The 24,240-nt window shown below is 41.3% G+C and overlaps 3 protein-coding genes across 4 annotated transcripts in view; 1 reads left to right on the top strand and 2 right to left on the bottom strand.

Moving 5' to 3' along the window:
- Positions 1-1,252: 1,252 nt before the first annotated feature.
- Positions 1,253-12,425, bottom strand: LOC117434916 (general transcription factor IIH subunit 1-like). Its single transcript, XM_034057639.3, has 15 exons — positions 12,179-12,425; positions 10,780-10,955; positions 10,365-10,557; positions 9,482-9,644; positions 9,023-9,116; positions 8,673-8,822; positions 8,117-8,196; positions 7,437-7,567; positions 6,686-6,773; positions 6,337-6,425; positions 6,031-6,148; positions 5,273-5,363; positions 5,029-5,144; positions 4,698-4,790; positions 1,253-2,550 (listed from the first exon to the last, which is right to left on the bottom strand). The coding sequence occupies exons 2-15, from the start codon at positions 10,931-10,933 to the stop codon at positions 2,464-2,466; spliced, it is 1,647 nt and encodes a 548-aa protein (XP_033913530.1). The 5' UTR covers positions 10,934-10,955; positions 12,179-12,425; the 3' UTR covers positions 1,253-2,463.
- tollip (toll interacting protein) lies at positions 11,331-21,099 on the top strand. Of its 2 annotated transcripts, none has more exons than XM_059003080.1 (7): positions 11,331-11,351; positions 15,560-15,709; positions 15,885-16,067; positions 16,680-16,832; positions 17,075-17,165; positions 19,026-19,246; positions 19,329-21,099. In XM_059003080.1, the coding sequence occupies exons 2-6, from the start codon at positions 15,671-15,673 to the stop codon at positions 19,238-19,240; spliced, it is 681 nt and encodes a 226-aa protein (XP_058859063.1). In that variant the 5' UTR covers positions 11,331-11,351; positions 15,560-15,670; the 3' UTR covers positions 19,241-19,246; positions 19,329-21,099. The 2 variants fall into 2 exon arrangements, with proteins under 2 accessions (XP_058859063.1, XP_058859062.1); XM_059003079.1 differs by lacking the exon at positions 11,331-11,351 and adding an exon at positions 12,786-13,017.
- A 435-nt stretch (positions 21,100-21,534) lies between these two features.
- The window catches only part of LOC117434526 (mucin-2), a 32,278-nt gene continuing 29,572 nt past the window's right edge, over positions 21,535-24,240 (bottom strand). Inside the window, exons 45-49 of the mRNA XM_059002781.1 lie at positions 24,123-24,221; positions 23,777-23,905; positions 23,236-23,275; positions 22,775-22,904; positions 21,535-22,385 (exon numbers count right to left, since the gene is read on the bottom strand). Coding sequence (XP_058858764.1) covers positions 22,139-22,385; positions 22,775-22,904; positions 23,236-23,275; positions 23,777-23,905; positions 24,123-24,221 — 645 coding nt within the window. The 3' untranslated portion in view covers positions 21,535-22,138. The remainder of the gene's footprint in view (positions 22,386-22,774; positions 22,905-23,235; positions 23,276-23,776; positions 23,906-24,122; positions 24,222-24,240) is intronic.

The following is a 24,240-nucleotide window of genomic DNA, read 5'->3' as shown; positions in this document are numbered from 1 at the left end:
ATACAAACAGTATATATTATTATTCATGATGATTTTCCATTATTGCGTTCAAATATGTAGTCTCTATTCTTTAGTGATTTTCGCTTATTTTAATCTTTGCATTCAGCACCCTTCCCTTTGCAGTATTAAACCTGCAAGCCCAACAGTACTGAGAAAGCACAATGTGCGGCTGTTATTAGAATCGCATTGCAATGGAGACAGTTTAGATCATAAAAGGACACACGAACAATAGAGACCTCTAGTGGCGACATGGGGTACTGCAGTCGAACTCTGAAAAAGTTTACCATTCCATGTTTTACAAGTCTAATTAAGTAATGTTCCGTTTCATTTCAGTTGAAACTTGGATAGGGTTAGCACACCTCAGGCTTCAAATGGATGTTCATAAGCAACTCCGCATCGCACAATGAGAGAAATAAAAAATGCATTCAATAAGTAAGCAGAGCCTTTTTATTAGACACAATTAACTAAACATTTTCATTTTTATTATTATTTTCAACTGTACTCAATTGTAATAAAGTTGAATTTTCATTTTCTTTAAAAACATATTTTTGTTACCCATTTCAACAACAGCATAATACTTCACACATCGCACCCCCAAAAGAAAAACAAAATGCAGTTTCTTTCTTTCATTTTCAAATGGGAAAACATGTAGTACAAAAAAAAAGCACACATACATAAGAACAGGACCACCCTGCCCCTCCATTCCACAGTGAAACAAACAACAACTAAAACACGCTTGGCAAATATGACTATGTAGTTTGATCCAAGTCTGAATGAAGATTGCTAACCACACAAAAAAAATAAAAATTATAATTACCATTAAAAAAGCCCCCCTGATTCACCCCCCCCCCCCCCCCCCCCTAGTGTGTGGTCTTGCTCATTCCCAGTTTGAATACTGCTTTGGACTGGAGCAAAGGGAACCAATGCCTGCCACTCCTAAGGGCACTGGTTTGCGGTATTTGGAGTGGAATACGTTTCCATCATGAAAATAGCACAAGAGAGAACACTGCACGGGCATCCCCTTCTACAATACTGACATGAAAGATTTATGCTGTGAACTCATAGCAGGGACGTGAAGCTTTCATTACCATGGCTTGAATGCTGAACAAAAAAAGACAAAACACACACCAAATCTACATAAAGAATATATATATTTTTTTTTATAGCTTGTGCCTTTTTAAAAAAAAACAAAATGAATTGCAGAAAAAAAACACATTTTTGTTTATTTTTATTCCCTTGTTTTCAGACTCAACAGAGTTTCACACAGAGAAAATATATTAAGATATTACCAGAAACTCAAAATGTTGGGTCACATATTTGCAGCTGTTGTTGGGGGTGGGGGACTAAAGCGACAAACGGTAAACCACGACAGTTTCGTGCCACGCCTGCACAGAACTTCAACTCAAGAGCCACAGAATACACTTTTATACCTTTCCTCTTTCCTGTGACAGAGAAAGCCTTCCCCCCTGAAACAAGAGCGATTTAGAGTAAACAGTCCCCCACCTTTTTGACCTGCTGTGCACGTAGTCATAAATCTTTATCCTGGTATGAAAATAAGACAACCATTGCATAGCAGTCTGAGCCATTCCTGGTTTTACTAGGAGTTTAATAAGGCACATCTGACCTTGTTACTTGTACACTGGGGCTAAATCAAGCTTGTATTAAAATCTGGAATGGGTGAAACTGCTATGCAGCAGGAGTCTTATTTCCACCTCTGATATATCTATATACACCCACAGAGAAAGTGCGTAAGGCAGTGAAACCAAAAATAGTCTAAAGTCTTTCCTGAGCCTTCAAACTCAATAAACAAGCTGAGTTTTTTCTTTTAATATGCTCTTAATAAAATGGGGCGCCAGCCATATCCTTGTGCTCCAACCCTGCTTCTCCCAGCCCATGAATCCCAACGCTGTCATCAAAAACATGTTCCCGAATCAACATTAAGTCTATGTGAAACCCTGTAGTGACCCAAGCACATTTTACTGTATACATTTCTTTTTTTTTGTTTAGTTTAATCGTTATAACAATAATAATCAATATTATTATTATTATTATTATTATTATTATTATTATTATTATTATTATTGTTGTAGCAGCAGCACTCTAATAATGCAAACTCTTTGCAGTTCCTGAGTCTGTCAGTAAGAACACTGTGTCTCCATTCCAGGTTCTCACAGTTTGGTCATCTTGTTGTTTGTCTTCAGAACTCCTCGAAGAGCTTCAGAAAGATCCCCCTCCCCTCACCCCCACTTTTTTTTTTTTTGTTTAAATTTCACTTTGTTTTTCAAACCTCTGGGGAAAACTTCTTCCCGTTTCCAAGGGAACCCTAGCAAGATTTCTATTTCCCAAATCCATTCCCTCAGGATTCTCCACAACCCGCAGCTTTCAGATGCCAAGGCGGCCACGGCAGCTTCCTCTTTCTCTTCTTGTTCTCCTCCTCGCCCCTCACCCCCGGCTGGCACCCCTTCACGTTTTCCTCAGCATGCGTCTCGTCTGCCACGCGTGGAATTTGTTGTATGCTGTCTGCAGCATTTCCTCCAAGTGGCCCGTTAGCTGTGAGAAGAGAATTGGGATGGTGATGGCAACGGGAGGTATATGGGTATGTTCAAGACTCTTGTACTAGCCTACAGATGCCTTGACCAGACTGCACCCAGCTACCTCCAGACCCTCATCTCTCCCTACACCCCCACTCGACCTCTCCGCTCTGCCTGCACTAGAAGACTAGCTCTACCTCCGCTACGCTCCCCTGCCTCCAGAGCCCGCTCCTTCTCCACCCTCGCTCCGCAGTGGTGGAATGACCTTCCTACAGATGTCAGGACTGCCCAGTCCCTGACCACATTCCGGCGCCTCCTTAAGACTCACCTCTTCAAACAGCACCTGTAGAACTCCTCTGTTTGTATCCTGGGACACTATCACCCTTCATGTAAATGTGCTTTATTTTGATCTTATCTGCCCCCTATTTTACTGCATTGAATCCTGTACTTCAGAATACTGTAATCTGCCAAGTGTTTAACCTGTAGTACTTTGTATTTAATCATATCCTGATTTAACTATCACTATTTAATCATATCCTGATGTCACTATCACTATTATCTGCTGTATTATTGAATTGTGGTTTGTCACACTTGTACTTTGCTTGAACAAAAGTTATTGTATTTCTTGCTCTTATTGTATTACTTGTATTGTAACACATGAAATGTATTTGCTTACGATTGTAAGTCGCCCTGGATAAGGGCGTCTGCTAAGAAATAAATAATAATAATATAATTGTCTGTGTGTCCTTCCCATACCAGGGGGGAGTGCAGTTTGTCTCAATGTATTTTGCTTCTGTTTTTGTTTACAATTTAAAACAGAGCAGAATTTTTATTTTTTTTATATAAAATAAAATCAACCAATAGAAGATCTGCATTTTCTCCACGGTAGTCCAATCATAAGTGAGCGAAGGCAGGACATAAACAGTTGAAGGTCTTTAGTAGGTTTAACCAATGGGAGAGTCAAATATCTGCCCTGGTTTTGCAGCTGTCCAATCATTAGTGAGCAGACATAAATATGCTAGGGTAAGGGTGTAAGAATAGATGAATTTTTTGTGCGATATTGTTTATTAGAGACTGTTATTGAGAATTATATTGAGAACTTAAAAGTAATATTTCAAATTGCTTGTATACCTCCAATGGAGACACTGGAGGGATACACCACAATACCCAAACTGACACAGGAAGTAAAGGGAAGGGATATACTCGCCACTTCCAAAATTCAAATTATGAAAGCTATCCGTGGCTTAGCGGTAGCTGTCAATTTAAAAAAGTATACTGCTGGAACTGTCTTTTGTTCAGTACAGAAAAGGTGATATGGAACAGCACTGGCTACAGCAATCTAGGATGCCTACCGAAATCAGCACAAAAACATGAGTGTTTCCAAAGTCACTTGCAAGCCACTGTAACACTTAAAACAACTGGACAAACCTGGACTGAAGTTCAACTGGATGAGCAGAAGCATAGGGATACAATACATCACAATGAGCAAGTAAGAAAAAATCGTGAGGTTCTTAAACGCTTGACTGATTCTGTTGTTTACCTTGGCAAGCAGGAACTGCCATTCAGAGAGCAGGATGAAGGCACCAATTCTTCAAACAGAGGTAATTACGTGGAATTACTTTCTCTGATTTCTGACTACGACAGCATGTTTCGCAATCACTTGTCAATAGCCGCAGTATTCTCGGGCACCTCTAACAAGATTCACAACGGCTAATCTCTTTGGTGCCTCAGATTCTGCTAGATGCAGAAGCACAGGAAGGAAGCTGTAATGGCAGATTAAACAACCAATGTTGGAAACGCAGCTCAGCTGTCTTGTGTTTTCACTGACAGCAGCGCGAAAGAACGATTGTTCTGTGAAAATGTGTTACATTCACTAAAATGAAAATAATAATAAAAATGCTTCTAAAAAGACCAAATTCCCATTGGGCTTATTTTTTTTTTTTTAATCTATTGATTTTTTTGTATTACTATGCAGGACAGCCGCTATAAGATTGCTACCTGTATTAAAAATGTGCACGGATTAATGTAACGATTGATCAACTAATGCCCATAAATTAACCGATCAAAATGTTTTAATTGACAGCCCCAATAAATAAATAAATAAATAAATAAATAAATAAATACACACACACACACACACACATACATATATATATATTTACTTACATTTGTACTTAAATATTGCCGCTGCATTTTTTCTTGGAATGGACACAACTTGGTAACTTGAAACCGCTCCAGGTTGCTCCTCATTTTCACCACCTGAAAAACCCAACAGGTCTGTTAGCAAGACCAGAAACCAGTTTCAGATTGTGCAGGTGTTTCTGTCCCCAGTGAAGGCGTGACTGCAAGACAACTGCAGACCCCCAAAAGCAAGAGTGTCACAGGATGCCACGTGTTCCGAGATCCACAGCAGATGTGTCTGAATATGTTAAATCAAACCCGTTTTAACTTCAACAAGCACAACGCCAGTGTGGTCGGAGTGCAGGCAGATTCTCACCTTCTCCTCCAGGAAAGGGGTGTTGACAGGGAAGCAGGACCAGAAGTGTCTAAGCAGCTCCCCCGCTGCCACGTACAGGTGCTTCAGCTCACACTGCGTGTCGTTCGGCACCATCTCTGAAACGAGACACACGCACCAAGCTGGAATAAAACTGGAATACACAGAAGTCATTAGAGAAAGTAAGCAGAACCACGTTTCTGTGCTATTGGGACAGCAGTGGGAAGGTTAGCCGACGCGCGCTCACGGTTTATGGCTTGTTGTGTTCCTCCTTGCATGAGCACTCCTCCCGGAGACAGGGCTGCAATGGCCGTGCTCGCTGTGCTGCTGGAGAGGACCTGCCAACGGCAAAGAGGGAAAGGAGAACAGGGCCATCAGCTGGCAGGATCACACACACAAAGCAATCCGTGTGCAATGGCATGCGCGCAGAAAACTATTAGCAAAATGTATTTCTGTACTGAACCCAGATCAGGGTACTGACTTCATAACAGATTATTTACCCAAAGTTAACATTCAAGAAGAGTATTTCAACCAAGGTTTTAAATATCAATTAACATTAATATATTTAACATGAGAAATCAGGGTGCCGAATACACTTCACAGAATGAATATCCTGGTTAGTTGAGAATTAGTGTACAATAGTGACATATCAGTGCTTGTATTTCTTGTCAAACTGGAAGCGTTCTTGCAGAGCTCCGCTCGTCACTAATCTGGACAGAACGCGCTCTGCTCGGAGATACAGTTTCTTAAGAGGACCCTTTTTGGTGCACCAGGACATTACGTCAGAGGAAAGAAAAACTGCAGCTTACTGCAAAAGTTTGTTAGGCCTATTAAAGAAAACCAGGGTGTTTGGAGGGAAGGGAGGGAGATATATAATGATTTGAAGGTTCAAAACTGCAAGTAAGAGACTAAACATTACTTCCAAGAAAAGGTGAAAACGTGCACAAAACAGACGTCCACTTTCCTACCTCTCCTCGTTTCCTTTAACAGCAGCAACACATTTACCTGAGTGAGTCTTGGTGTGTAGTCGGCTATTTCGTGCCTAATACAGTTGACAGAGTTAATAATGTCCTGGCTGGTTGCATACTGCTGGCATTGTACTGGGGTGGGACCGTGGGAATACCTGTGCAGAGAAAGGCTGGTTCAACTACACAGAACGACAGGCTGGAATCAAACTGTGCAGAGATGAGAGGACCATTCCATTTGTGGTCAAACACACACTAGAAAAGCCCCCCCCCCCCCCTTATCTCAGGATTTATTCAAAAGCCGCCCTTCTCCTGTTTTACTGCAGCAATCACAATGACTACACACCTGTCAGACTTCTTGAGGTTCAGTGCAACAGGTTTCCTTCCATTCTCTTGCTCCAAGTCTGCATATTCTATAGCTTCTTGTAACTTCACCTAAGGAGATAGCATGCAACAGGAGTCTTACTTCACCACATCCAGCGATGGAAATAAGACTCCTTGCGTAGCTGTTTTGCCCATTACAGGGTTTACTACAAGCTTGATTAGCCCCTGCGTATAGGTAACAAGCTGAGGTGGCTCAAACTGCAATGCAATGGGAGTCTTATTTCCATCCCTTACATCTTTTGCACAGGTCACATATAATTAAAGGGGGGGTGGGGGGTGGAATTGATGTAACACACAGTGATCCAGTTTACCTTTTTCACTGACGGTTGGAAGAAGTCTGAATCCTTGGAGTTTCCGTCCGTACTGCTCGTCTCTCCATTCTGCTCGTTCTGTGCATCCCTCAATTACACACATACAAGCAAGCAAGCAAGAGTCAAAGAAACACAGCACAGGTAGTACAGAAAACAGTGCTGGGTAAATCCCTTATGATCAGAGGCGGCCCATTACCACGCCTGAACTTTCTTGTGGCATTGCACTCAAGTATGAACAACCGTTTAGCACGCATGCAAGTGTTTTGTACAAGAAATGGAATCTAGTTACATAAATAAATTAGCTTTTCTCATTTGAAAAATGCTCGGGCATCACAGGGTTAAGTATTTCTTTTCAATTAATTTCACACCCAATTGGTGCCGTAGTGATGCTCTTAGTATCTCCAAGTGATCTTGCTGCTGTTTTGTTATTTTTTTTTATTTCCCTTCATCTCCTATACTTGGCTTGTAACTAAATTCACTCCAGTCTCCAGGATGGAAATAAGACTCCTATTGCATAGCTCTTTCACCCATTCCAGATTTTAATACAAGCTTGATTAGCCACAGTATATAGGTAACAGTATATAGGTAACAAGCTCAGGTGTGTCGTATTAAACTCCAGGAATGGATCAAACTGCTTGCATCCCTGTTAACTACCATGCATTACTACTTTACATCTGCAGGCTCAAGGTGTAACAGCAGTAGATACAGAAACAGCAGGTGCAGTCACTTCCCTTCCCCGGCTGGAGCTTACTGTTTGCGCAGTCCGGTCGCCAGCACCATGGCACTGTGGTGGTTGAAGCGTTTGATGATAGCCGCGTTGCTGTTCTCTTTCAAAGTCTTGTTGTGACTGGAGGTGGACGGTCCTGAGGAGATACCATAACCCTGACAAGGAAGGAAGGAAGGAAGCAGAGGGAGATCAGCATGGAGGTCTCCCTTATAAAGGCTTACCCTGGTATTATCTCCACCATGGTTATGCTATGCATTTACCATAGTTTAAATATACGAAATATGCTTTTCCATGCTTTCATTACGCTTTAATACACTGTGCTATGCTTTTACAGTGGGGAAACTTTTAGAAGGGCTTTTTCAGGCTTTGAGGACGCAAAATATATTTTAAAAATAAATAAGATTACATTCCCCTAGGGATAGAAATACATATTACAACTCATTCCAGGTTTTGATATGTGTTTGATTAGCCCCAGTGTGTAGGTAACAAGCTCATGTGTGTCTTATTAAACTCATAGTAAAAGTTGGAATGGATCAAACTGCTATGCAATGGGAGTCTTATTGACACCCAGTGTGAAATGTAGATATTCACGGCGGCTCATTCGAGGGCCTCCGATTGGCTCTTTGCTTGTTCTGTACACCAGCCGGTCATGCAGTTAATACAGGCCGGTCGTGCTGCAATATCATTTTTTTTTTTTTTTTCACCTCATCCAGTGACTTGTCCTCAAGTGATGTCAGATCAACCATTGAGTTCCTCACTCCTTGGCCAACCATGGACTTCAATCCTATTCAACAAACACACATCGCGACAAGGTCATTTTAATATGCGTTTTTTTAACCTGTTCTTTACCTCTCTTGTTTTTTTATGATGTTTGCCATTGTCCGGAGTTCTGTTGCTTCTGTTACTCTCTATAGCCACCTATCAGGCTCAAATGAGACCAGAAACTCTGCTGGCCCTAGTGTACAGTACAGAAGCACGTGGAGCCATTTCTAAGCAATCTCAAAGCTATTTTCAGAGACTGAAAATGTCGTAAAAAGGTATGAAATGGTCAAAGCTTATAGTATTTTAAGCTGTACAACCCTTGATTAGCAGCAGTCACACACAACCAGATAGCAGTGTTTTCAAAATTATCAAAACTTTATTTGTGGTCTCCCTTATAGCTTTGCATCAAAACCCCCCTCCAGTGAGTGCAGCAGACCTGACAAACCCAATCAGCGTGGACTGGACTGACTAACACAGCGGTTCTGGGCTGAGTGCTACCTTGCTCATCCAGCTTGCCACACTCTGCGAAGAGGTCCTGTGAGCCGGTGCTGATCCGGTCTCTGTGGAAATAGTGGGACTGAAAGAACCGGGTCCAGAACTCCTTCTCCGTCAGATTGTGGGGCACGTTCTCCCCGTACTTCTGTTTGACTGGTCGGAAAACAAGAGCACAGGCAAAATATCTCACCCACTGCAGTGGAACAGAAATGATGTACCTGTTCAATATGGGTCTTACTTTCAGCTACCCAAAAACGAAAGTAAAGAAAGCTGAATTATTCCACAGAAGAGCCGACATGCACGCACAAAGCATTGAGGTTAAGATGCAGGGGGGGCAGACAGGGCTAATGTACCTGCAGGATAGGTCCTGAATATGGATTCAATGATATCGGAGGTCAGGTTGTATCTCAGACCGTTGCAGCCATCTGTCTGCGGTCGAACATCCGCCTGCATATGAATAAAAAAAATAGATACAAAATAGAAGTACATCCTACCCCCGCTTCGCAATGATCATATTTAGTAATACATTTAGAAATAATTGTTTAACATTCAATGACAAAAGCTTCACCTAGACCTTCCCATCGCCCCAATTTAGTTTACTAAAGTGCAATCAAGCAGAAGATTGTTTTGTGTAGCAGAAACAATATATTCTTCATGGCCCTTAGTTTCTTCTGGAAAACAACACACAGAAAAGGTTAACGCGAGTTTGAACTGGCATGGCTACATATGCAATTCATCCCATTCTGTATCATTGTGGATGTGCAATTAATCGAGAACAGGGAGTCTGTCTTTCTGCCACGGATATCTCTTACCAGAAAGGCTGCGGAGATGCCCACTTCCTGCTTGCTGTTGGTCAGTGAGTGGTCGACGGAGTTCATGCTGACCCGATTTGCCCAGAACTCCTCGGCACTGATCACCTGACTGACCACCAGGTCCTTATAGAGCTGGAACAACAAGGGGTCCTCCTGGAGCATTCTATGAAGAGAAGAGGGAGAGAACACACGGAACAGGGTTGAGTGAGGAAGGGAGTGAATCTATTTACCTGTCCCTGACTAATATTTTATGAATTCCAGTTGTCAAACAACAGTCATTGTATCTGTTCATAAATGGTACAGGGCAAAAACATACAGAATAGTATGTATAAAGATATAGACAATACAATTAATTACAATTAATTAGTAGACAAAAGTTTCAACAGGTGTCTTTTTCAATATCTGTCTGTCTCTTTGTTGTTAAAAACATACTTTTATAGTTTCGCTTTTTTTAAATGAACTTCTAAACCGTATTCAAATATCTACACTTTTCTTTTTCCTTTTTTAAAATGTATTTTTAACTTCATATATTGTACCAAAATGTTTTTATTTCTGACCTTGCTTTCTTTTTACTCCTTTCTCTATGCAAATGCATTTTATTCAGACTTTCTTTTGTTCTGTCAAGTACAGTGCTGGCTGTCTGTCTGTCTGTGTGGGTCCTGTTCCAGTACTAGCTAAGCCCTGGCTGTGTGGGTCCCGTTCCAGTACTAGCTAAGCCCTGGCTGTCTGTCCCGTTCCAGTACTAGCTAAGCCCTGGCTGTCTGTGTGGGTCCTGTTCCAGTACTAGCTAAGCCCTGGCTGTCTGTCCCGTTCCAGTACTAGCTAAGCCCTGGCTGTCTGTCCCGTTCCAGTACTAGCTATGCCCTGGCTGGCTGTGGCACACCTGTTCTTCTCCTCCAGCTCCTTGTTGGCTTTCCTCTTGAACTTGGGCAGCAGCTGCTGCAGCAGGTCCTTGGCTGCGTCACGGTCCTTCATGGCGCTGCTCTCGCTGGTGAAGTGAAAGTTGGTCGTTTCACCTGTGTGCAGAACCAGCTGCAGCTGGATCTTGGATTTCCCGTCGGGGCTGATCTTCTGACCTGCAGACAGACGGAAAGTACGACTGGTCATTAATGAACAGGTTTTAGAATAATTTTGATTACCCACTGTGTATAGGTAATGCAACACGCTCACGTGTGTCTTATTAAACTTGTAGTTAAAACCAGGACTGGTTCAAACTGCTGTGCAATGTGAGTCTCATTTCCATCCCTGTACTGTCCTGCTGCCAGGCGGAATGGGGGGGGGGGGGGGGTGGTACTCACAGCGGATGTCCGCATACAGGTGGCTGACGGAGAAGCGGTCCTTCCCCTCCGGTGCCCAGGCGACCCTCTCCGCCATGAGGTACAGAGCCCCGTCCTGCTTCTTCTGTCGAACCCGCTTCACGACGAGCAGGACCTCCTCCGACGAGGTGGCCATGGCGGTGCCTGCCCAGACGAGACTGGGAAAGCAAAATAACAGGGCTACAAGGAAGGCACAGATTCAACTTCATGTCCGCAACGTGGTTAAAAAGTTCAGAGAGAGGTGGGCAATCTCCAATTCCGTCAGGCAAGCTTGTTCAGCAGATCTGCTGTCAAATTAATCTTGACTTGCATCAGGGAGACGAACCTTTCACAGAATCCCTCTCTGTATTTGCATAACAAATAAAACCTGTCAAGTGAAGAGCATCCCTCTCATTCACACAACAGCGTGTGCTTAACATTGCAGGCATTTTAACATTTTTCCCAGCCCTGGGAAAACATCGAGACCAGACATTGTGCTGCAGATACAACAGGCTTGGAAACAATACATTAGGCTGGTGGCAGTGAATGACCACGTGGGATTCAGATACTGAAGGGTAACGTTTTACTTGTAAATGTTAGAACCAAGTTAATACCTTCTGTCGTTCCAGAGATTTCTTTGCATCTGACCCAATTCTGCCTACCTCTCTCAGACAGCCACGAGCAGTTCTGCACTAGTCGCAGTTATTGGTGTTTTATTAATTACAGTAGTATTAACTCGGTGTATATTATGCCACGTGTAAAAACCCAAACATAACAGCACGCTAAACTGTTCTGTTTATGTAAAAATAAATAAATAGCTGTATTTCAATGGCACACACATTGTGGTTGTAATGAAAACAAATTATAACACTACCAGCGAGTTCCTTTTTTCTCTTGTTCTCGTTATGGTCACTGTACACCATCATTAATCCGTCGCAAAACTTAATACACTAGTGTCTGCACACCAAAGTTTCCGGCGATATACTACACTAACGTGATATGATTCAAAGAAATAGAACTATTCCGCCAATAATATAGGCAATTCATTTTGTAGGTTTTAACAGTTGTCTCATTATTGTAAGCTATTTATTAAATATGGTAATATGTTAAATTGAATGTACGTATTTGAATATGCAACATATATTCGACTAGTACTTCATCAAGCCTCTGTGACCGGTAAAATTAATTGTCTATATTTCTCAACATGTGCTGGGAAAACCCACACCGAATTACGCGCATGGTGTGTTTATTATTGCATGTTTCAGAATACATGCGTTTTCACTTGTTACTTGACATTACTGAAAAGCCATAATTTGGTTTTATTACGTTCAACACTTTGCTGTTCGTCTTCCTTAGTCTTCCCTGCTCACTAAAACGCTTGTCCTAATACAATAACAATTACCTCTGTTAATCTGCCGATACCGCACACCACCTTTACCGGCGTTTACTGTCTCAATTATTATTTTAATCTTTAATAATTTTGACACATTTCCAACTTGCCAACCTCCCCCTTCTCCTCATCCATTAGCACCCAGCCGGCTGCCACTTTCAAACCGCTCCGGCCGGGAAACATCTAGAGGCGCGGAACAATTAGGCCCGGCAAAACAAACGGGACAACGAAAAAATCTGTATAACTGGGAGATACCAGTATAATATAAACCACACTTAAGAAATTTTAATGTTTTGCGATTTTTTTTGTAAATCACTTTATATTTATACTACAGATAAAAAAAAAAAAAACATTTACACCATAAAACTTTCCAACATATATATATATATATATATATATATATATATATATATATATATATATATATATATATATATATATATATATATATATATATATATATATAAAATTCTGACGATGAGGCAGGGAATGGCTGTCGTGGTGACGTGACTGTTGTTTGTGAAGGAAGTAAGAGAGTAAGTTGGTGATGAAAAGGCGACATTTTGGCTCAAAATAAGAGCCATCGTCCTGCCGTGATCTACTGCGTTATCGGAGCCAACATGGCGCACATAGCCACGCAGTTTCACAACATTCCTCGCAGTGCGACTCAAATCAGCTGACGAGGAAGGGAAGGAGGTTTGTGACGGTAACGTTGTTGGGTGAAAAAGAAAAAACCGTCTACGCATGATCTGTTTGTGATTGTATTATTATCCCTTCAATAACAACATATCTTGAGAACGAATATAGGCCGCTGCGCCATGGCAACCTCCATCAGCACGCAGAGGGGTCAGGTAGGTAAACGCAAATAATAAATATGTGTTGTTTTTAATCTTACAGAGAGCACTGATTTAGCTAGGTGTGGTATATTATTATTATTATTATTATTATTATTATTATTATTATTATTATTATTATTATTATTCCTGTACCTCTAATAGCGTGTCTATTTAAAAACACATCATTTTTATTTCGTTATAAATTGCTGTTTTGTTGAATATACTGAAGATTTTAACTACAAGCAGTACTCATCCAATCTGTCATCTTACTCGTCTTAATATCTTGTTAATAATATCGTTTGCGATCTTGTTTTACCTTGTCACAACATGATTTGACTTAACGTGTAAGGCGAAACGCAATTACTGTAGACACCATTGAGTATTTCAATAACATGTAGAGGGTTGTAATATACCCATGTAAAGGTTAACCGTGGTGTTGAAGTCGGCGAAGCCAGGTTAATTCATTTTAGCATGTTAGCCACGTGACGAGTTTCACTACCCATCGTTACTTTTTCACAGTAATTTTAATATCACGGTTTTAGCACCAGGTCCATTCCTGGTTTTACTATCAGTTTAACACACCTGAGATTACCTATACACTGGCTGATCTAGCTTGTGGTAAAACCTGGAACGGGTGTGCCTGCTATGCAACAGGAGTCTTAATTCCATCCCTGAATCTTATTTCCAATCCTGTCTTTTCTACAGCGCCTCTCTCTCTCTCTCTCTCTCTCTCTCTAATTGAATTTTCGTTACACGACTACAAATAAGATGTTTATTTAACTAAACTCTGCTGTCAGTGTGTTTTCATTTTCATGCACACAGCAGTTTTCTGAAAAGCCAGTGGAAAGATTTCATAGCTCGTATTTAAAGGTCGTTAATGAATGAATGAATAGTTTCAAGTCACGTACAACAGAGAAGTATCGTTTTGTGAGTAAACTAGCTGCTAGTCAGATTTTATTTTTAAACCACTAGTAATAGAAGAAACACGTCCTGATCCCTTGTTTAGATAGACCCTAATTAGCAATCAGGTGCTAAATCTGCTCTCAACTAATACAGCATCACCTTCTCTTCATTACTGCACTTGATTACAGTACTGTCTATCTGATGGGAGTTACCCAGTTGCAGTACAGCTTGAGCACATTTAGGAGTGGCATCTCTGCCTGGAATCCTATTTCTTGATAATCTACATACCTGAACAGGGCCTGTTCCATGACTCAGTGAGCTTGGGCAGCGGCACATCTTCTAACCAAAGCTTTCAAATTCATTGCTTTGCTGTTTGATTTGATTACACTTGATGGGCTGTAGTGAGGCGACAGGCTTATTTGGTTATTTTATTAGCAGTGAGAATGAACCAAGGATAGCCCAGCAAAGTCTCCTGAGCCCAGTTTAACAGCTGACTGGAAACCCAGGCACATTATTATTATTTGTTTATTTAGCAGACGCCTTTATCCAAGGTGACTTACAGAGACTAGGGTGTGTGAACTATGCATCAGCTGCAGAGTCACGTACAACAACGTCTCACCCGAAAGACAGAGCACAAGGAGGTTAAGTGACTCGCTCAGGGTTCACACAGTGAGTCAGTGAGTGAGCCAGGATTTGAACCGGGGACCTAGTTACAAGCCCTTTTCTTTAACCACTGGACCACATGGCACATCCGAAGTTAGCATTGGCTAAGCTTCTTGAATTCAAACTCAAGGGGTCCTGTACTTTGCGTATGTCAGGCTGTGTTGTGCTTGTATTAGCTTTGTTAAGATTGGGAAACGGAAGGTAACAAGGGTATATAATCAAATACAAGCATGGTTTTAGCAATTACAATTAAAGCACAGGACAGAATATGTTATTACTGAGACCTGTTAATTGGGGTGAGTCATACTGTAACCGGAGGTACAAAGGTAATGCGCAATGTGCAAAGACATCATTGCCTAATGAATTGTGCAAGATGCAATAGCAGAAAGAGGCCCTAGCAGCAGAGAACGACTTGCAGGATCTGTGCTTGCAGGCCTTCACTTTAGTGTCATCCCTTTCATGCTGCAGCGCATTGAAAATATTCAGTTTTTTATTTCTAAAAGCAAGCTGATAGATCTTTGCCACCTGCTTGTGTAAATGTACATGAGCTAAAATCAGCTTTCACTGCGGCACGGTGGGCATGTGGAGAAACTGATGATTGTGCAACATTGTAAATCAAGTCATATTGATGCCTTCATGTTTTTTTGTTTTTTTTGTCATACAAGATAATAGAAAAATAGCACAAAGGGTACCGGCTCAGGTGTGGAATGCCGCTGTGCTGTCGTAATACAAGACTCGAAAATCATCTTGTTCTTTAAATGGCTCATAAAAGACCATTGCATTTAACGTTATTTAGTGGGCCCCATTTTAAAAACTTTGCTAATAGCACAAAAAACAACTGCAGTAAAAGTAACAGTGTTTGATATATAGTATGTCATCTGTAAGTACCACAAAGCCTGCCTCTCATGTCAGCAGTGAAACATGGGGGTGCCTCTCCCACCCCAGTTTAATAAGCCTGGTGTGTAACCCCCCTCTCCTCTTGCTGGTGCAGGTGTACATCGGAGAGCTGCCCCAGGATTTCCTGCGGGTCACCCCCACGCAGCAGCAGCAGCAGATCCAGCTTGACGCACAGGCAGCCCAGCAGCTCCAGTACGGAGCCTCCATGGGAACAGTGGGCAGGCTGAGCATCACTGTGGTGCAGGTAAGCTTTTGAAAACCCATTCGGAATACAGCGTCTGAGCTGTGCCTGTTACAAAACAGTAAACCCATGTGTGAGTGTCTGCGTGTGTGGGCGTGTCTGCATGTGTGTTGTTTTTGTAAGAATGAGTTTTTCTGACTTTTTAGTCTTGCCTTAATTCTCGCTTCTCTCTCAACAGGGCAAGCTGGCGAAGAACTACGGGATGACACGGATGGACCCGTACTGCCGAGTCCGTCTGGGCTACGCAGTGTACGAGACGCCCACGGCACACAATGGGGCCAAGAACCCGCGCTGGAACAAGGTGATACAGTGCACCGTGCCCCCGGGCGTGGACTCCTTCTACCTGGAGATCTTCGATGAGGTGAGCAAGAGGAGGGCGCTGCAAGAAACCAACAGCAATTACCAAGATCAGTCCACCCTTTTAAATAAATACATAGATCAAGTAAATGCAGTTTACGAAATAAAAAAGATCATTTAAAAGCACTTCAAATTCAAAGCAATTTTTCAAGACATCAAGGTGCAGGTAGAGACAACGACATTTGAGTTTCTTTGAAATTACATTTAAAATCTCTTTTTTTTTTTTTTATGTATTACTGTATCTTATTTATTTCTTAGATTGCGTTTTATTTGTTATTTACCGGTATGTAGTTTTTTGCTTTGTTTTGTTGGTTTTTGTTTTTTTAAAGTGTACTCAGACAAGGTTAAATTTAGCTTCATAATTTGCATTCATTTTTAACCTCCTATGTATTACTGTGGCAATATTCTGCAGTGCTTCTGATTTGCCGTCTCTTCACGTGTCATGAAAGGTACGCAGCATCGGGGTGAAAGAAAGGACCCCCGTTTCTGTGCACTATAAATCATTTGTGGGTTTGTGACAGGAATGGGGAGAGCAGTAGTTGGAGTCGTATGGCAGCAGCATGGATGTGCGTCTCTATTGAACATGCACTGTACCTCATACTTCCTTCTCCTGCAGAGAGCCTTCTCCATGGACGACAGGATCGCCTGGACGCACATCCCCATTCCGGAGTCGCTGAAGGAAGGGAAGGTGGTGGACGAGTGGTACAGTCTCAGCGGCCGACAGGGAGACGACAAGGAGGGGATGATCAACCTCGTCATGTCATACACAGTGAGTGGGGGTAGGGGGTAGGGGGTAGGGGGTAGGGGGTGGGGATAGGTGTTGGGGACACCTTGTTTTGGTTATTTGACAATTTGTAACAATTTGTAACAATGTTTAATATATGTAATTACATTTTTATGTTGTTAGAATTGTTCCCATAAATGGCAGCCTTTTAACGTATTCTTGTGACGCTGTATTTAAATCCTGTCGATGTTTCATGCCGTCTCTCTCTCGCTGCCTCTCCCCTCCAGTCTGTGCCAGCCAGCATGATGATGCAGCCTCAGCCTGTGGTTCTGATGCCCACCGTGTACCAGCAGGGAGTGGGATACGTTCCTATCGCAGGTTTGTTACAGCGCACTCACTCCTGAACTGCCTTACTTTCTGTGCTCAGTCTTACTGTACGGACTCTGCTTGGTAAGTAGGTAATGTTCCTTTTCCTGCCAGTAGAGAGCGGCAGTGACCTTGTACTGAATGCGTTTCCAGTGACAAATTAGATGTTTGTTTTACATATAACAGGGATAGAAATAAGACTCCTATTGCATAGCAGATTCACCCTTTCCAGGTTTTAATACAAGCTTTATTAACTAGTGTATATGTAGCAAGCTCAGGTGTGTCCTGTAAAACCAGGAATGGTACAAACTGCTCTGCAATAGGGGTCTTATTTCCATCCCTGTAGGGTCTTAGTGTTAGTATAGTCTTCTATGGCTATTCCTACTGGGTAGATTTAGCATACTGCCAGTGCAATTCAGTACAAAAAAGAAATCTGACCCATGTACAGTAAGGAAGCTCAGGGTCATTAAAGCATTAAAGGGTTAAAGCATTGCAACAGTGCCGCCTGTGTCCATATGCAACCTATATCGCTCCAACACATATGCACTGGAATGATGGTTTTCATTTCAAGGTTACGTAAGTACAGTGGATGTCACAGTCTCTCAAGCCTCTGTGTTTGGTGTTAGTAAACTGTTCAGACAGCACTACTGCCTGTAGCAGTCTGTAATGTAAAAGCTCCTGCTATAGCGTACAGCACACAATACATGCATGTGACATGCACAGGAGGGTAACCAAGCCTTACTAACTTGTAGCTATAGGCAGTACCACTGGGCAGATTTTCTATTTTTTATTACCTTACTGCACTGGTACTATGAAGTCTGTTTTAAGTGAAAACGTAATAGCACTTGAAAAAAAATGTGCATCACCAAATGAATGCAAGTAATGATTTTAATGGGACATTACGGCTGTATATTTTTGATGTACTGCACCTTTTTTTTTGTCACTTGCATCTCTCACTGCCTCTCCTTCTCATATGCCATACATTATCTTTCATGTTTATTTGTTCTTCCCCTCTGAGTAGCAGTAGTTGCAGTTTCATATCAAGGTGCAGCTAGCACAGGAATGCTGTCCCACCTGTTTATAAGTGCCCTTGAGCTATATATATCCAAGCCATTTATCATGAAGAATGCTGTGCCCTTTGCGTATTCGTGACAGTGTGCAATTAGTCACGTCTCTAATATATAATATAGAAATTCTTCACTGTAGTGCGTTCTTTCACATGCATAACGTGAGTATTTTGGAGTTATTAATCAAAGCAGTCATAGCATGCACCCCAAGATGTTTTTTTTTTTTTTTGAAGTTGAAGTTACTGCAGGGTTAAAATGGTTCTCTCTGTCCTAAAGCTAGCAGCTAAAACACAATCCCTTGTCACTTTTTAGATTTGAATTGATGGTTTATTATGGGATGGTCTAAAGATGACACAGTTGAAAGCCCCAGATTAAGACCTGTAATCCATAATGTTTAACGCATATGATTGGAAAATGAATTGGTCTGATTAGGATTGGGAAATGAATTGGTCTGATTAGGATTGGGAAATGAATTGATCTGATGAGGATTGGGAAATGAATTGGTCTGATTAGGATTGGAAAATGAATTGATCTGATGAGGACTGGAAAATGAATTGGTGTGATGCCTTATTTGGATACTCTCGAATCATACTCATCCACTTCACAGGATGCAGTTTTATAATACATGATGCATTCTTCTAGCACTTTACCTGGGACCTGCATTCACTCAGGGCTGCACAAGTTCCCTTTCACTCTGGTCACTTTTGTTCTAACCCGTTTGTGCTGCGGTAAACTCAAGCACAGTGGACACCGGAAAACTCTTTTCAATTTGTTCTCGTTCTTTCTGTTCCAATCCTTTCTGCAGGAGTGCCAACAATCTACAACCCTGGGATGGTTCCAATGGGGGTTCCTGCTCCAGTGGCCAATTCACAGCCCCTCTACAACGAAGAGGACCTCAAATCTCTCCAGGACATGTTCCCTAATTTGGATAAAGAAGTGATTCGTTCTGTCATGGAGGCTCAGCTGGGCAACAAGGACGCTGCCATTAACTCCTTGCTTCAGATGACGGAAGAATTATAGATCCAGGCACCATTTCATTTATGAGCTCATGCACCTGTGTGTGTGTATATACACACACACAGGTGCATGAGCTCATAAATGAATCCAGGCACCATTCATTTATGAGCTCATGCACCTGTGTGTTTCCATATATATATATGGAAACATATACATGTTTTTGTGTATGTGTGTACAGACACACACACAAAGATGTACAAGACTTTGTGTTCTCCACAGTTCTGTGACGGTGATGGGGGGGTCCTGCCATTGTGTGATAATGAGTGGGTTTCTGCCGTTAGATTATTTTATTGATTTATTAGCCATAATTAAATTATATATAGTTTTGTGTTTAATCGCTGTTTTTTGTTTTTTTTTTTTTTTTTTTTTCTATGAAAATTTCATTCGCTTTCAGCATTCTGTAAATTGTCCAGATGGGTGCATATTCATCAATGTCTGGCCCCAGATTTCATTGGGACTAAATGAGCGTAGAAAAAGTTTGATTTGACATGAGCACAGCATACCGCTAATATCAGCTGCTCTGCTTCTGCCCTCCGTGTCATTGTATCATTCGGGTTAGTGGAGAACACAAGCTATACATGTAGATATACAGACATACATGCATCCCTACAGAGACTCTACATCTTCTCTATATCAGCAGTATTGCCGACTTCAGGGCTTTAGCTAGAACATTGTAAATTTGTGTCTTAATGGATTCAGGAAGTCTTCTCAGTGATTTCCCTCAATGAATTACCCAGCCTGCACTGTTGTTGTTGTCGTCAGTGGTGTCGTTGTCGTTGTCGTCCCAAGGGCATCATTGCTATAGCTTTATTGCTGCCTATCCAGCCATGGGGAAAACAGCTCCCTACCAAACGCGTTCAGTAATTCATGCTAGACTGTAAAACATTGTGTATCCTAGAGTCAGTCCTGGCATGACATGAAGCTGCTGAAACCAGTGTTGAAACCGATAAGTAGCTTGGCATATAAAACAGCTGGACTGGCCACTTGCAATATTAAACAAGCCTGGTGTAAAGAATAGAGGCTTTGATGCCAGGCTTGCGTTTCCAGCTTCTACAGGAAATGGTTGGGGTCACCCCAGACCAAACTTGTTTGCCAATTTATATATTGTAAGGGACAAAAAAAAAAAAAAAAAATTATAAAATTTGACATAAACAGACAAACATGTTTGGGGTCTTTAGAGAACACACAACTTTTTTTTATGTAACTATGTTTTTATTTCTTTTGGGACTGGGAGGTCAGTGACGAATGAGATGTCTTCAGATTCTGAGCATTCCTTTCTTTTGTCGACTCAAAGGCCAACAGTCTTTCATAGTTTTAGAAAAGAGGAACACCTGTTGTCTCTTCAGTGTACTTTTAAAAGCAAATAAGCATGCTTATTAATAAGCATTATACATATATATATATATATATATATATATATATATATATATATATATATATATATAAATAAGAAGACTTGCTTTAGTTTGATAAGGGGATGCGATAACGGTTGAGTGGCCATATTCTCAAAGAGTTTACTCCAATCTTTAATCAACTCCTATCTGTTGAACGAGGTAAAACTGCATAGCAGTTTGATCCATTCCTGGTTCTGCTAGTTTAACAAGACACACCTGGGCTTGTTACCTGTACACACTATGGCTGATCAAGCTGGTAGTAAAACCTGGACTGGGTGAAACTGCTCTGCAGCAATAGGAATCTTATTTCCACCCCTGATTTTACAAAACTAGACCCAAACAACAAAGTGAGATAATCCAACTTACCATCAGCACTCTCAACATGTTTGTTTTTCATTTTGTAACATTAACATGTTTTTTTTTCCTTTAAAAAATAGGAGTTAAATAAAGAAACGCTTTGAGAATATGTTTTGTGTCTCATCCTTGTATGGGTGTCAGCATTCATGGATTTGTCAGTAGTTGATCTATTTAAGTAGTAAAATGTCCTGTGTATTGCTAGTCTGTCAAGTACAAACATGTAAAAAACAGAAAATATTTCGAGAGGGCTACACAACGTGGGTGTGTGGGTGCCAGTTTCCATGGAAACCATTCTAAACGAATGTGCTTCTTCATGAAGAACACGAAGACCATATTCAGTTAGAATAAAACGACCTGATTCAGTGAACCCTGTTAATAAATATAAATACCACAAGTATACTCTGTCTGGCTCTAAAACCGGTACATCAGTACCACCAATATAGGTATTATGGTTAGGTATTGTGAGTTAAAAATCCGTCCCAGTGAACATGGAGTCATATGGTAACCCTACATATAGGTGAGAGTAATACACAAGGAGACTGGGAATGTGCAAAGTGCTGAAGTTTAATAGGGTACACATTTAACAAGAAGACAATTGAACAAGACACATTCAGTAAAAGGCTTTACACACATCAACAAATACAAAACAAAAAAAAACACAAATTACGTTTTAGGGTCCATATATTCATTCTTCACATCGCAATTATCAATTAGTTCATGTATTTGTTCTTCATCTTTAATTAAGTACCTGGAGTCACAAATATTTTTTGTATGTTAACATTTAATTATTTATTTATTTTTTAAATAGGATTTTGTATACTTTGATATAAATGTGGTGTGGTGCCGGTGAGCTGTGGGGCAGCAGCCTTACTGAATGTGTATGAATGCATTGTCAGAGTTGCTTTGATGTTTGATTTGCATGCCTAGTCCTACTAAATAGAAGTAGCTTTACTATTACACCAGAGAGATGGCAGGTGTTGTTACTGAGCTGCTGTAGGAAGGAAAAAAAGAAAAAGATGAGTCATCTTTAGGAAAGCAATGTGCGCATCAGCTGAAATTTGCAAGCTATCACTTAAATGATTTGAAATGACGCGCAAAGAGAGAAAAATCAGAATGGTCCTGCAGGAGTGCCGGGATGCTCGAGGCACGATTACTTCCTCCTGCGGCGAGCTCTCAGGCCCTTTGCTGCTTCCTTGGCCTCTTGCCCGCTAGGTGGCGCGCTGGAGGTCTTGTTGTCCACGCACTCCGTGTTCTGGCAGCCACACTCCTCCACGTAGATGTAGGAGTAGTCGACGGTGGTGTTGTCAGGGCACGACAGAGTGATCTTCTTCTCGCTGGTCTTCGTCTCCCTGCAGCAGGTGCAGGAGTGCATCATGTAGTGGGTCTCCGGTGAAAACCTGGTGTTTGGACAGAGGGGAGAAACAGGCGTCAGACCCTGATATAAGGGACTGGGTCAGTGGACCCATTGCGACTCACCTTAGAGAGCCGCTGTTTAACTGTGTGTCCGAAACCTTTACCTCAAATTCCACACAGTTTTATATGGGTACAGTGTATTGTGATCTAACTCTAAAAGTGATTGAATTACTAAGCAAGCACGGAAACAAGAAGACAGTGCTGTCAGCCTGCATCAGACTTCTTATTCATCTACCACACGAAGTTGTGTGCAGATCAGTGATGGAATGCATTCATTACAGACCTTTATTGATGATAATAATAATAATAATAATAATAATAATAATAATAATAATAATAATAATAATAATAATAATAATAATCAATGACTTACATGGAATATGTTCCGCATGACCCTCCGCATGATGTCAGCTCCACAGAAGAATTAGACAGGCATCCTTTGCTAACGATGAAGGTTTTGTGTTTCTGAATGTTGCAGTTGGTTTCAGAAGTATTCTTTTTACCTGCACAGGTTAAAAACGATTGGAAATGTTCAAATAACAAAAGGCTGTGGTGTCTAATTGCTTGATTTAAAAGGCGGCTGGGATAAATCTGAGCGCCGTTGAGTTAAGGAGGCAAACAAACAATGTGAGTGAGTCTCTTTAGTGTATTGTTGTCTTAAAAAAATAAGTAGTGTCAGTTTTGGTCATTAGTTTTATATTTAAATGGTGGCAGTACTTACTGTAGGTCTGACACTCTTAAACTGAATAAAGACCCCTGGAACTAACCCAACAGCATTAATGTAATATAATAGGCATGATGCTGTAGAAAGCAGTGAATTTGAGTAATACTTACATTGAAGGCAGCAGCCATCTGGGCCATGTGTCTCAGTGCCCTGAAATATGCATACAGATAAAATAATAATAATTAGAAACACATTAATAAGGCATTTTAGAAAAGAAACTACAGTACATGCAAAAACAGCTACGCCAAAACAAATAAAAAAATAACCAGAAACTGCATTCTATCATTACACCTCTAGATTGTGCTTGTGTCCGTCTTACAGGCCCAGCTTGAAGAAAAGACAACAATTGCTCTGGGTAAGTTTATTGAATGCGATCCGTTGACAATGTAAATACGCAAGCTCCAGACCACAAAGGCTTCTTCTAATTGGAAACTCAAGGCAGAGAAAGTTCCTGTTACAGGTGAGTTTAGCCTTGTAAAATTAAAGCCAAACTGGAGTTTACCTTTAACACTCCTCGCCTGAAGAAGAGACCTTTGTGGACTCCAAAGCGAGTGTATTCAGCTGATCGTATTAAAAGGTATCACAATGTAGACCAGCTTATCCTTTTCAACTGCCGTAAGGTTTTTGGTTTTTTTTTGGTTGAAAACTTACCGGGATGCAGTCTTCAGGGTTGAATGCAGGACAGAAGATGTTGATCTCAGTTAGTCCTAGCTGGTCTTTATTCTTGTCACACTTGTATTTGGTGCAGTTGTTATCAGGGCTTATCCAGACTTGTCCAGGCTGTGAGGGACGGAAAAGGATATCACAAAGACTGTTAGAACACTGTGGAGCAAGATTCTGAAAGATACTGAAAGAGAGAAAAGAGCCCCGTCCCGGGGAGCCCCCCCATTTCACCACGTCATGATTAATAGGGCTGTTGAAGGACATGCTCAGATGTTTAATGATTGAGGGCCTGTACTAGACGTGCCGAGGCTGCCCACTCCTCCATCACTCTCACCTGGATCACGTGAGCTGTTTGGTCTGGCAGCATGACGACACATTCCTTCTGGACACACTCTCCACAGCACATACCGGGGATTGCCTCATAGCTGAAGCCCTGCGAGCAAACAAACAAG

The sequence above is a fragment of the Acipenser ruthenus genome, chromosome 28 (assembly GCF_902713425.1).
Source record: "Acipenser ruthenus chromosome 28, fAciRut3.2 maternal haplotype, whole genome shotgun sequence".
Lineage (NCBI taxonomy): Eukaryota > Metazoa > Chordata > Actinopteri > Acipenseriformes > Acipenseridae > Acipenser > Acipenser ruthenus.
The sequence above is the reverse complement of the archived record's forward strand: the minus strand, read 5'-3'. Positions and strand labels throughout refer to the sequence as shown.

Excerpts from the sequence above, each read along its gene's own strand:
- LOC117434916 (XM_034057639.3), bottom strand. The coding sequence starts at position 10,933 with ATGGCCACCTCGTCGGAGGAGGTCCTGCTCGTCGTGAAGCGGGTTCGA. Across the intron at positions 8,197-8,672 it reads TGGCAAGCTGGATGAGCAAG|GATTGAAGTCCATGGTTGGC; the intron begins GTAGCACTCAGC and ends TTTGTTGAATAG. Across the intron at positions 5,364-6,030 it reads ACACACCAAGACTCACTCAG|GTCCTCTCCAGCAGCACAGC; the intron begins GTAAATGTGTTG and ends TGCCGTTGGCAG.
- tollip (XM_059003079.1), top strand. The coding sequence starts at position 12,985 with ATGGCAACCTCCATCAGCACGCAGAGGGGTCAG. Across the intron at positions 13,018-15,559 it reads TCAGCACGCAGAGGGGTCAG|GTGTACATCGGAGAGCTGCC; the intron begins GTAGGTAAACGC and ends TTGCTGGTGCAG. Across the intron at positions 16,833-17,074 it reads ACCTCGTCATGTCATACACA|TCTGTGCCAGCCAGCATGAT; the intron begins GTGAGTGGGGGT and ends TCTCCCCTCCAG.